Genomic DNA, 11,842 nt, shown 5'->3' with positions numbered 1-11,842 from the left:
ACTGGCAGCAAAAAGGTTCTGGGTTTCAAGCTGGTTGGGGCATATCTGTGTGGAGCTTGGTTGTTTTCAATGTGCATCTAAAGGGTACTGGGTAGTCAGGGTTCCTTTTTGTGGAGTGTGCTCCCTTCATCTCCGTTCTGTCTAAGGCCAGAGCTAAGCCACTGATAGGCAAATAATGAGGACTGCTGTCTGGGGTATTTTGGCAGGCTCTTGGGGGGATTGAGGACGCTGCACTGGGAGGCCTGGAATCTTTGGGGGATTACTGAGCTCACCATCTTTCTCACCAGCCTCCAAAGAACGGGTCAACCTACTGTCCTGGACTCAACTTACAAGCTAAATTTGAGCATTTCTCACCGGATTCGATTAAAAATGCAGCAGTGAGGTTGTAGCAAGAATCACACATTTGTTTCCGCTCTGAAGACTAAATCGTGCCACAGTGTTTAGTGCGCCAGAGCTCTTAATTACCACTTCATAATTTATTTGATAACAGTAGAGCTCACTAATGAGCAGCAACTGTACACAAATGTTTACATGCTCACATGTATTTCTCACATGCACGCACCAATCAGGTCAGGGCCATTCCCCTCATTACTTCCTTGCACTTACCTCCACATTTATAGTGCAGTAGAATTGTTCAACGTGATCAAATGACAGCACGTTCTTCACATTGCTATCACTCCCCTGACTGCAGACGACACGTTACCGTGTTGGAATTTTACTTGTAATTAAATAGCATCATTACATTTTTGATTACCTCACAGCCTCTCGAGTCGTGTCAGTTTTTGTTTCACATAGTGAGACTGTCATGCACAGATTCATGCAGCTGTTAATCTCATTCACAAAGCTGTCGTATCTGCCTTCCTCAGGAGCATTCAGGAATTTGCTTATCTTCATGACCCTCAGGAGGAGGATGGAATCATCTGACAAGAAATGAAAGGGAAGCCAACAGTCTTATGTTATCTCTCTTGTTCCACTCTTGCTCATTTTAGAATAGAGAATAGCCTGTAAGTAGCCGCTAGTCACAGCTATGATGGTTACAGCTGGAGAGGAATATTCCATCACCAGCCCCGGGGTGTACAGAATTAATCCTGGCTGTAATCCAGGGAGGTTGAATTAAAACAACTAATCTTATCTGTGTGCATGTGTGTGTATACGTTTGTGTGTGACAAAGCTTCAATGGGGCTTGACCTAAAGACCTTTCACCCTTTGTTTATCTCTGTTGTGTTTGTGTCACTGTGACGGCAACCAATCCATAAGACAATGAATCACTGATTTCCATCACAGGCAGAATTATGACCTATAATGACCTTTACAAAAGTGAAAAAAGGAAGTTATGGTATTAGGGCCATTGTATTGAAAGTAGTAATAGTAGTATAGTATATTATTGTATGCATATGAACACAGTTTGTAACAAATATTTTTTGTCTCTTCTAATATGCTGTAATCCAATGTCAATGCTTTTTATAGCTTTATATTCGGTGGTTAATCTTTGCCTGCTTCTTTGTAGCCATGTTAGCAGCTGTTTTTCATGTTTATCATGAAATATCTCAATAACTTATAGGTTGATTGCCATTATATTTTACACAGATATTTATTGTCTAGAGACTTGAGAACTGAGTGAGGTTTATATTTCAGTTTATTTAAGAAATATATCGACAAGTGTTGATTCAGATATTTATGGTTCCCACAAATTCATCTTACTGCCTTTTGTGTCCCTAGATATTTCATTCAGTGCCACCAGCAGGTCAAAAGGTCCGCTTATGGGTGCCGGTTTGGCTCAGCGCTTAGATCGGTGGCCCATGTATAGAGGCTATAGTCCTCGATGGCCCCTTAGCCGCGCACCATCCCCACTCTCTCTTCCCCTGCTTCCAACACTATCCACTGTCCTCTGTCTCTAATAAAGACAATAAAGGCCCCAAAAATAATATGTAAAATGTCCACTTATCCAGTAAAATATCTTATCATCTACTTGAGGAATTGACACAAAATTTCAGACATTCATGGTTCCCAGACATGACTGTTATTACATTACTACTGCCCTACTACAGCCCCATCATCCGGTATGAATTCAAATGAGTTCAATATGTTTGTATGAGAAAATACTTGCACTACTAATGATGTAGCTGCCCTCGGCATCAATGACACAGCGGTAGAGTTTGACTGGTGCTCAATCTTGTCTTTATTTGTCACACCGTGAAACTAAAACATACAAAACATTGTCAATTCATACATACAGTTTCAGTTAAAATTGATCAAACGAACAGCGTCAGTAAGTTACAATGTTAAAACAATTACCTCACTTCGCATGCCAAGGGTGCAAATTTTGAGCTGGCGGAGGTATGCCTCCATTCACTCACTGCTCGCGACCAAATACACAAAACACAAATCAGAAAAGCACAAACAGAGTTAAATCATAACAAAATGATTTAACACCACACACCTTCTGACCTTCCTGCACACGCATACACACGAGCTCCTGGGTTCAATTGAAAAGTTGGCGTGTGACGACACACCTGACCTTTTATACAAGTTCCGGGGCGCGCTGCTCAAACCCTGAAACCTGAATACACTGACCAAATGCCGGTGGCCACCTACAAAAGACAATTAGTGGATATCAACTGTAATTTGTTAGCAAACTTACTTGCTTAAGATAATGGACATGGTAAACATTGTACCCTCTTAATCTCTATTTACACACTCTACATAGAAATGTAGAATCTGTAGGCAGGGACGTGGATTTCCGGGGCGGTAAGTGTTCTGGTTTCCGTTTGTAGTTCGGTTGTAGTCCGAGTACTATTGACCAATCACGTATCAGCAGGCTGCGGCGTATGCAGGAAAAACAGTCCGTGAGGAGAGCAAAAGCGGGCAGAACACAATGCGCCGTAATGACATCCCGGCTCCCATCAGCAGCTATCTGATGATGATTTAGCTTCTTATTAATCTCTATAAACAGACATCTGCATGCTAACAGCTAACAATCTGTTCTAGATCTAAAATTCAACTTGAGATAAATTCCCTTGACGATGTGTCACGAAAGCCGTTCAGCGCTCAAATTTTGCCGGCTACATGCCCCGGTATGTTCACAGGTGTCCCCAGAGGCTATATCATTGTCAGGCTATAGCCGATGGGATCCAAATTGGTACCCTCTAAACGTCAGCTTGCTAGCATTGTCACATTAAGGATGTTAGCATGCTTTGACTGCTTTAGCACATCCCTCACTCAGCTGCTATAATGGCTATCTCTGTTAATTATCTTGTAAAGTTCTTTGTAGCTTAGCTTTTGCTAAGTACTATGCTTAATTAAGTTAACTTGTTCAAGAGGCACTGATGACTGAGCAGGGCTGCTGCTGGTGCTCTCTTGATCAGCCAGTTTAACCTCACTGAAACTTTGGCTGTTATAGTGAACGTTTTCCTCCTTACAAATAGAACCAGGGGTCAAGGCAAGGCACTCCCACCCTCTCATTCACGTTTTTTTCCTGCCTCTGCTATTTTCCTCCCTCTCTCTCTCTCCCTCTCTCTCTCTCTCTCTCCTCATTGTGGGTTGTCATGGAAATGAAAGCACAGGGAGGGGGGACTTCTATTATTGAAGCAGTTGTGGGATTGGTAGTGGGCTGGGAGTTGGGTATAGTGAAATGGAGCGATTCATGCACTCATAAACAGAGAGTGCGATGGAGCAGAAGGGAGGTGGAGGGGCTGTGGGGTCGGGGGAGAGAGAAACAAGGAAAAGGAGAATAGAGAGGGGCCCTGGGGGTGAGCGGAGAGAGGAGCCAACTCCACGTGTTTTGGCCCAGCTTCTAACTGATAGCACGTTTTACACCATTACGTCATGGTCTGCCAGGCTCTGTGCTGTTTGAGACATACTGCTGCGGAATCACATTCCTCATGGAAGACGGCGTAATGAGCCCCTGGTAATGCCACCTGTTGCTGGAGAGGACAGAAAAGGCTGTTCAAGGAAGATCAGCGCATGAGGCGTTTATGACCAGGGTTGTGCTGTGTTTACTTCTGCTTGCCATGTGGGAAACAGTTTAAAGTCATTTAACTTGAAAGAAGACTTCACAGGGCTTCAATAAGGTAGTCTACAAACCTGTGGGTGACGTCACAATGGCAATGTTTTTTATATACAGTCCATGAGCTTATCCTATTCTGTTGCTGAGTACCACTTCAGTCAGTGCTGGGTCAAGTATTTTGATAGAAATAACAACAGGACACAGAAGTGTGATGAGACATCCAGAGTCAGATCAAACTCAGGACTAGCAATCTTTGTTATTAAGTGCAGCCTAGTCAATCTCAACTTTCAATACTTCCTCTACTGTAAAACATTCAAATTAAGTTACTCTTGGATGTTACATTTACAATACACACCTCCCAATGAGAGGCAGACTAAACTCAAATGATTCATAGCAAACAGTGCTCTTTTTCCCAGCACCCCAGAGAGACTCACAAAGAAACAAGGAACTCTCCCACACTCGATCTCTCCCTTCAGCTCCGTCTGCGCTTACACACGCATTTTTCCTGTGTGACATGTGATTCAGCGTCTGATTAAATCGCACTATAGAAAACAAAAGACAACGCCGTCGTAAATTATTTCAATCTAAGCCCCCCCTACAGGTGCAGCTGACCTTTGACCCTGCTGAGTCCAGACAGGGATGAGGAAGCCATCTCAAACCTGAGAGCAACTGTACAAGTAATCCAAACTCTACTGATGACATCATTTGAATGTTATGAGCAAATCTGTCTTTGGTAAATGTCTAAGAAAGAATACATCAAGTAAGTACAACCAAACATATTTCATCCGTTAGTTCATCGTAGTTCATCAGCGTCATATCCACCCTTCCCTCATGCTACCACACCCTTGCTGCTGCTGCGGCTGCCAACTATCATTAACAAAAAGTAGAGATAGTGTATTCAGAAGTCTATAACTACGCTAGGTCTTTACTCTCTGGGGACATTCTGAACATTCCTGCTATTGTTGTTTCATTACCAGGCCGAGGGTTACCCTTGCCATTCACAGTGGCTGACCTCTAGACTCACAGGCGGTGCTGCTGGGGACCATGTTCCTTGGGATTGACGGATCGGAGCTCTTTCTTTAGAAAAAGTGATGGTGCAGAAATGGTATGGTAGGAGCTGGGACTGCTTATGCTTGTGCAATTTGATTGATTTAATAGTACTTTTTTGTGTACGTTCTGAGCCCTTTAGATGCTGGGTGAAGCTTTTGCTCTGGACATCAGCTGCATTTGTAGTAGAACTGATAATACGGACTTTGTTAACTGTCCCGGGACTTCCTCTTTTCTAACTTTATACGTGCTTCCTTTAGATTAGAACAGATTTGACAGATTTCAGTAAAACCGTGTCAATTCACTGCACATACACAACGCCTGCATTTAATTATTGTTACGCCCGTTATACATTAACGTGTCATGATGGCTGCAGACACAGTAACAGTAACAGACACAGCCAAAGCTGTATCGTCCCATTGCTCTTAGAATTTTCACAGCTACAGTCCGTCTCAGTCATCAGTCCTGGCAGCTGTGCAAGAGCTCGGTTAGAGTAATAATCTCGAAGTTCTCAGTTTCGTTCCATTTGGCAGCACCTTATGGCGATAAAAGGCAATTGTGGGTGCTTACGTGCCAGATAATCAGACGTCCACGGTTGGCTCCGGTTGTAACTCTTGATTTTCCTTCCTTTTTAGACTGTTTGCCTTCATCTGAGCGTCAAATTTATATCTTTTCTTTGGATTTTCACTTATTTTTGAAGTTGTACCTGTAGTCATCGATCTTTTCTTTGTTTGTTCAGCCATAGTAGATTATTGTTTACTTGCAACACTCGCAGAGACCAGAAATGCAGCCGCTTAGCTCCGCCTACCCTCTCTGGCAGACCAACCACTGCTGGCTGATGGAAAACGCGTCACTTACTGGGCGCCGCTTGTGATTTTTTCTGCAAATGTCACCACAGACACCCAGTCTGTAATAATACTATATACTGCAAATGCAAAGGCTTTCATCAGTGGGCCACAGGCTCAATCACCATTGTGTTACCTCATTCGGCGACAGCAAGTGACTTAACAGACATTTATTTAAATGAAAATCTTTGAGATTATATCTTTAACTCACTTCACTAGCTTTAATGTTTCAGACCTGTGCATGAGCCAGCAACAACCAGCTGCAATCTACTACTTTATATATAACAGAACATTTACTGGATGGATTGTTATTACATTTTGTTATCACAACCAGGGTCCTCACAGGATGTCCCCTACTGACCTTCCTTTGGTGACACTATGAGATGACATTTCTGGTCTTGAGAAGAGCTCAACTACTGGATGGGTTTCCATCATATTTGGTACAGCCATTAATAGCAACCTCGGGATGAATTCCAATTACCTTGGTAACCCCTTTATCAAAATGTTAATTGATCAGAAGCTTAACCTGAGGACCAAATAGCATATATAATATGTTCAAAAATGGTAAGCTTATTTCTTGAGCAGGATATTGCAGGGCTCTTTCAACTGGAACAACTGGGCTTCATACTGTTTGTTGTTGTATTTAACTTCCTCCTGCATTCAGTTCCTGCTCAAAAAGTACAAAAGGGTTCAAAGAAAGGGAAAAATCAAGCTTCAGACTACTATCCTTAAACGGATAAGCCTTCATCATGAACTCTCCTTTCTTCTGCGGTATCAGTTGTCCCATGTTGTCATGTTCCCAACTTCACCTTTCCTCTTTTGTAGCTTTCCCCCTCTGTTTGTTTCCCCTTTGTTTTAGGATGTTTATTTATTGATTCAATCAAATCCTCTCAGTAGTAATGATTTCTGTTTACTCTTTTATTCCCAGTGTTCTCCGTTAACTGCCTTTTTTCCAGGCATGAAGTGCTTACGGCGATCAATGGCAGTTTAATGAGATGTGTGAGCGTGTCTGTATGGGTGTCTCTGTGTGTGAGGAAGAGGAGTGCAGCTGCAGCTCCAAAATCAAGTCCTTTCTTGAGCACTGAGGGATGGATAGAGGAGGAGGGGTTCCTCCACTTCCTGTGTGTGGTGAGGTCAAACAAATTGTTCGCAAACGGAGATGACACAGGTTCACAGAACTTGGCATAAATTAATGGAGAGAGAGCATAAGGACATCTGCGTCATTCACTTCTGCCTGCATAAGGTAAAAAGACATGCAACAACTCAGCACTGCAGCTCGTGGAGATCAACTGCCTTTTTCCTCTATCTGCATCCACCCTACTTTGAATGGCTCATTAGTACAGCATGGTACAGTGATGTGAGATAAATAGACACTCGCCTCCTGACTCTGAGGTATGCTTTTATCTGGAGCAAGCCCTTTAATTTTCCTATCAGACTGCTGGCTCAAACACCTGGACTACAGCCGAGTGTGCAAGGTTGAATAGTTTAACAATGTCACTTTCTATTCTTAAAAGAGCCACGGTTACCTTGTTTCTGGTAGGATATAAAGTATTAAAAATCTAAATTAAACATATATTTTTTAGTAACTTTGCATATATAAGTACATATTCTGTTTTAGATCTGTGTGATTGCTCAAAAATGAAATAAATAAACCTTTAAAGTTAAATGTTTCTTTTAATTTAAGTCTGCAGACATGTTGCATTGCATGTCTTGCAGAGAGTAAAATCTGAGAGTTATTTCTCCGCAGAAGCCTAATGCGTAGTGCGCAGTATGATTTTATAAATGAAATGGTCACTAGGATCAGTAGGACATAAGATATTGATTCAAGTGTTTCTTTTTCAGAACAGTTTTATTTGTGCGCACAGGTGTTTGTGTGCAAGTGTGTGCATGTGCTGGCTTAAGAGCCGGCTATAGAGATGAGAATGAATGGATGAAAGGAGAGGAGGGTTTCAATACGTTGGCTTAAGAGGAAGCACAAAAGATCTTCAAAACATGCTTCTCTGGAGCACTTGAAATGAAGTTCATGTTTTCAACTTCTCAAGCATTTTGTTTACTTTCCCAATATGTATATGACCTCCAAAATGAATCATTTGCTGTATATTTTCACAAAATATAATGAAAATTATGAAATTCAACTGAGATTTCCTTTTCTACGGACTTTGCTGTATTGTACTTACTTCTCAGACGTGAATCAAAGGAAGTAAACCCTTTACTTCTCTCAACATTTTTAGCTTCTTTAGCTCCAGAGAGTTTATACTGAGCACAAACACAAAGAAATGTATTCATTTGTCCAAAATATTACAATTTAATCTGTATTTTACCATGTATGATGCTGTTGTTTTGTTGCATTATCTGAATTTGCACTATAATGACAGACTTGTCAACAAGTCAACCTTGTAGGCCGAAAGATAATTTCAAGTATATGAGGTCCAGGAAAAGAAGAGGAGGCCTCTATTTTATGTAAATCTGTTATTTTGGTCAGTGATTACATAACCACTAAAAGATATCTCCTCCTCTCCTTCAATCTTTCCTGGACTTTAAAGTAGAGGGAATCTTTTTCTTAATCGCTCCTTTATTTTTATTTATCCTTTATCTATGATTTAATTACAGATATGTGACGAACACTGTAATGACTTTAGGGAGACTGGGCTCTTTGACAAATCATTTCTTTGATGGTGTGAATTCATCAAGGACAATTATATAAAGATTGTTATAACAAGTACAAGTAGACTTTGCACATTAAGCACTCTTTTGGCTTGAATTCTGCCAAACCCATCAACCACACACTCTACAGCACCCCCAACCCCCATTTTATTTAACATCCCCCACTTTCCAGTTGCAGTGACAGGTGGCTCTTGGGGGTTTGGGGGAACACGACTCAACAGCTGCACAAAAGAGCCCCACTGGGGTCCTTTTGAGGGGGTGTCCACTCTCAAGTGTGCCGGTCAGCCCCTGGCCCAGCCCCCACCTTGGCAGATGCTCCAAGAGATCCACAGGTGGTGGACGAGAGGACACGGCAGTTCTTAGAACTGTTATATAACAAAAATCCTTTCTAAGTTTTAGGTTTTAAACTGGGTTGTGTTGCCTCTGCCTCTGACCAAAAATAAAATATATGACAGTGGCTGTATCTTGGGTGGAGTAACTTGTTTAACGCATCAAACATCCATCATCTGAAACAAAACCAGGCTGACAGGAATATCAAGTGTTCTTGTTACGCTGAAATTAGGCTACATGCATGTAAAACTTAACAATTACAACAAACTATTGTCACTACAAATGGAAGAGTCTCAAAAGTTTATTCTGTTTAAATGACTCAAAAAGATGAGTGTCCCAAAAGATTTCAGGGTGATGTTTTCTAGTTTTTTCTAGTGTTTTCTAGCCCTACTTGTATGAGTTAAGAGGAAAGGTAATTCCAATGTTTGGACTATACCTCTCTCTTTTTTCCTGCAAATGTACCAAATGAAGTCAAAATAAGATTGCTGGTTTATTTAGTTGACTGCAGTGAAAGGCTACAGAGATTTTATGTTATTTTAAATAATGGGTTGCCTTCAATTTCTTTACATATTCTAAATTTAAACCAAGTTTTAAAAAGTACTTTGAGACACTAGCCATTGACAAAAACATAGCAGGACATATAGCTGATATGCTGGTCAAAGGTTTTCTAAGGAAAGGGTTTATATTGAATTTGAACTGTGAACTGGTTGGCTGTGATAGCATTAGTTTTGTGGGTGGAGGGACCAATCAGAACGGAGGGGGACAGCTATTTGTTTCACATGACAAAATTAATGACGAAGAGTAAAGTTTGCTTTTAAGATTATTACATAAGTGAACTAAAGCGTAGTTGCTTCCGTATTTTTTTATGTTACGTTAAAACTCGCTAGTATCAAAGGAACAATACACTAGCTAGCAGCCGCACCCCCCTCTCGGCAATGGTACGGTCCGATCCCGAGGCCAGTGAGGGACCATCCGCACGAGCGAAGCATCAGCTGTGGTGTGCCGGAGAGTGAGAAACTTCCCTCACTCCTCCTCCCTTGCTTTCTCTCTCCCAAATTCCCTCAGACACCTTTTAATTTAACTTCTCTCAGCAGCCGCCACCGGTGCCTTCGTTAACAGGCTGGTACTGGCAGGACTTCGTTTTATTTATTTATTTTTTTGGTCCTATTTTTGGTCTTATCAGGACGCTGTGAGGAAGGTTACCTACCCGGTTCATTTAGGACTTCGGGTGCAACTGGAGTGACTCGACCAAGTTTCTCCCCCCCTCCATTCTGCCTGAGGAATGAGAGGAGTGCCGGAGAGGAAGAGCCGAAACTCGCATGATTGAATGAACAAAAGAACAGAAAGCGAGGGTATTGCCGCCGAAATGGAGGAAAATACTCTTCCAGAAGCAACATGTAAGTATTTATTGGCGGTAGTTTAGTCTACCTTAGAGCTGTCTGTGCTATGTCATTCATGTCTTTTGTCACGTTTAAACTAAATGATTTAAAACGTTGTCTCGCTAACTTTATAGTTGCCCACCACGCTCATTTAGGGGCTAAAAAACACTGGTGCAATTAAGGTGAAGCAATACAGAGCGTGGTCTGGAAGAATTGTGTCTGATGAATTATGAATAATCCATTAGGAGGTGCGGATACAGTCACTAAATCATAAAGCTAACGCAACCCTGTTGTTGTCCACAAGCTTAACACCTAAACCTCAAGCCGGATTTTAATCTGATGACAATACAAGATGATTTAACAGATTGCAGACCTTCGGATGAGGAAAACAAACCACCAGAATGACCATCAGATAACTGCTGATCGCTGTCTCTTTAACAATGTGTTGTCTTTTCCCCCTCATAGAGCTCGCAAACAGGGTTATAATAACACAATTTGCGCTAGATGAGGTAATCTGACTAGTACCATCCCATCCCCCTCCGTATGTTATGTTTAGCTCACTACTAACGTGATGCAGTCCTATGAGGCGGTCTGGCATCCTTTTCCTATGTCCCCTCTTTGCTGCTCCCTTAACAGAGGGTGTTTTCCTAATATGTTGTTGTGCACTGCACGCAGGTGAAGTCAAGCCTGCTGGTGCAGAGATGCATCTTTAAAAACTCCTTAGAATCAAGAGCCAAAGTGCAAAATATAGAGTCCACCTAACACTCTGTCTAAGTTACTGTTTATGTGCAATTACACTGTGATCCTGTGATCATGCAGTTCAAGGACAATGTCATGTCTGCTCACTCAGTATCAGTTCAAGATTGAATGTTGGTAACCTGCCAATGTGAAGCTGCAAGACAACCAGTATTGGACTAATCTCCACGCTACAGAATTGTGTATTGACATGTTCCCCTATTCTGGAAATAGAAGGGGACACACAATGTGACCTCTTCCTTCTTGTGACAACAAAAAAACTTCCTTCCTGCCGACAGGGGGCTTCGTGAAGGGAGGTCAGCTTGTTTTGGCTCTGCGTCAAGCAGGAGGAGAGACGTACTCCACCCTAATCGTGGGAATCTTGACCAGCAGAAGAATAGTCCATAAACTGAATAACACGATGTACCTATATAACCATAAAGCTGGGTCAGTCATCGTACGTGTTGTGACTCATAATAGAGCCACTGACATCAGGGCCTCTGTTTTATATGATGTCAGCCAGCTTATATGCTTACTGCTTTGAAAATGAGTCAAAGCTGTTTTTTCAGCTGTTTCTAATAAGTCATCAGTGGTCAAATGTTCACCAGAGCTCCATCACTATTCATGCATAACTCAAAGTTCAACATTAAAGTTGCTCTTAAAGAAGATTTTAATTTTATGATATCAGGACTTATGATCTTATTAAGGGAAGGGAAAGACACTGACTCCTAAGGATATGTCTTTCCCCATGTAGAACATCCTTGAGCAAGATATTTTAACAGCACCTGGAAGCAGCAGGACAATGGGGAAACGTCTCCCTCTTTTGTTGAAAAACA

General features: G+C 41.7%; 1 protein-coding gene across 6 annotated transcripts in view; it reads left to right on the top strand.

Annotated features, from left to right (window-relative positions):
- The first annotated feature begins 9,899 nt into the window (after positions 1-9,899).
- The window catches only part of map7d1a (MAP7 domain containing 1a), a 44,409-nt gene continuing 42,466 nt past the window's right edge, over positions 9,900-11,842 (top strand). For all 6 annotated transcript variants that reach the window (XM_069656543.1, XM_069656540.1, XM_069656542.1 and 3 more), the window contains exon 1: positions 9,900-10,289. In XM_069656543.1, the coding sequence (XP_069512644.1) occupies positions 10,220-10,289 (70 nt within the window). In that variant the 5' untranslated portion in view covers positions 9,900-10,219. The remainder of the gene's footprint in view (positions 10,290-11,842) is intronic.

This window comes from Semicossyphus pulcher, unplaced genomic scaffold, assembly GCF_022749685.1.
Source record: "Semicossyphus pulcher isolate SPU_LCO1_2020_fin unplaced genomic scaffold, fSemPul1.0.p SCAF_9, whole genome shotgun sequence".
In the NCBI taxonomy this organism is placed as follows: domain Eukaryota; kingdom Metazoa; phylum Chordata; class Actinopteri; order Labriformes; family Labridae; genus Semicossyphus; species Semicossyphus pulcher.
The sequence above is the reverse complement of the archived record's forward strand: the minus strand, read 5'-3'. Positions and strand labels throughout refer to the sequence as shown.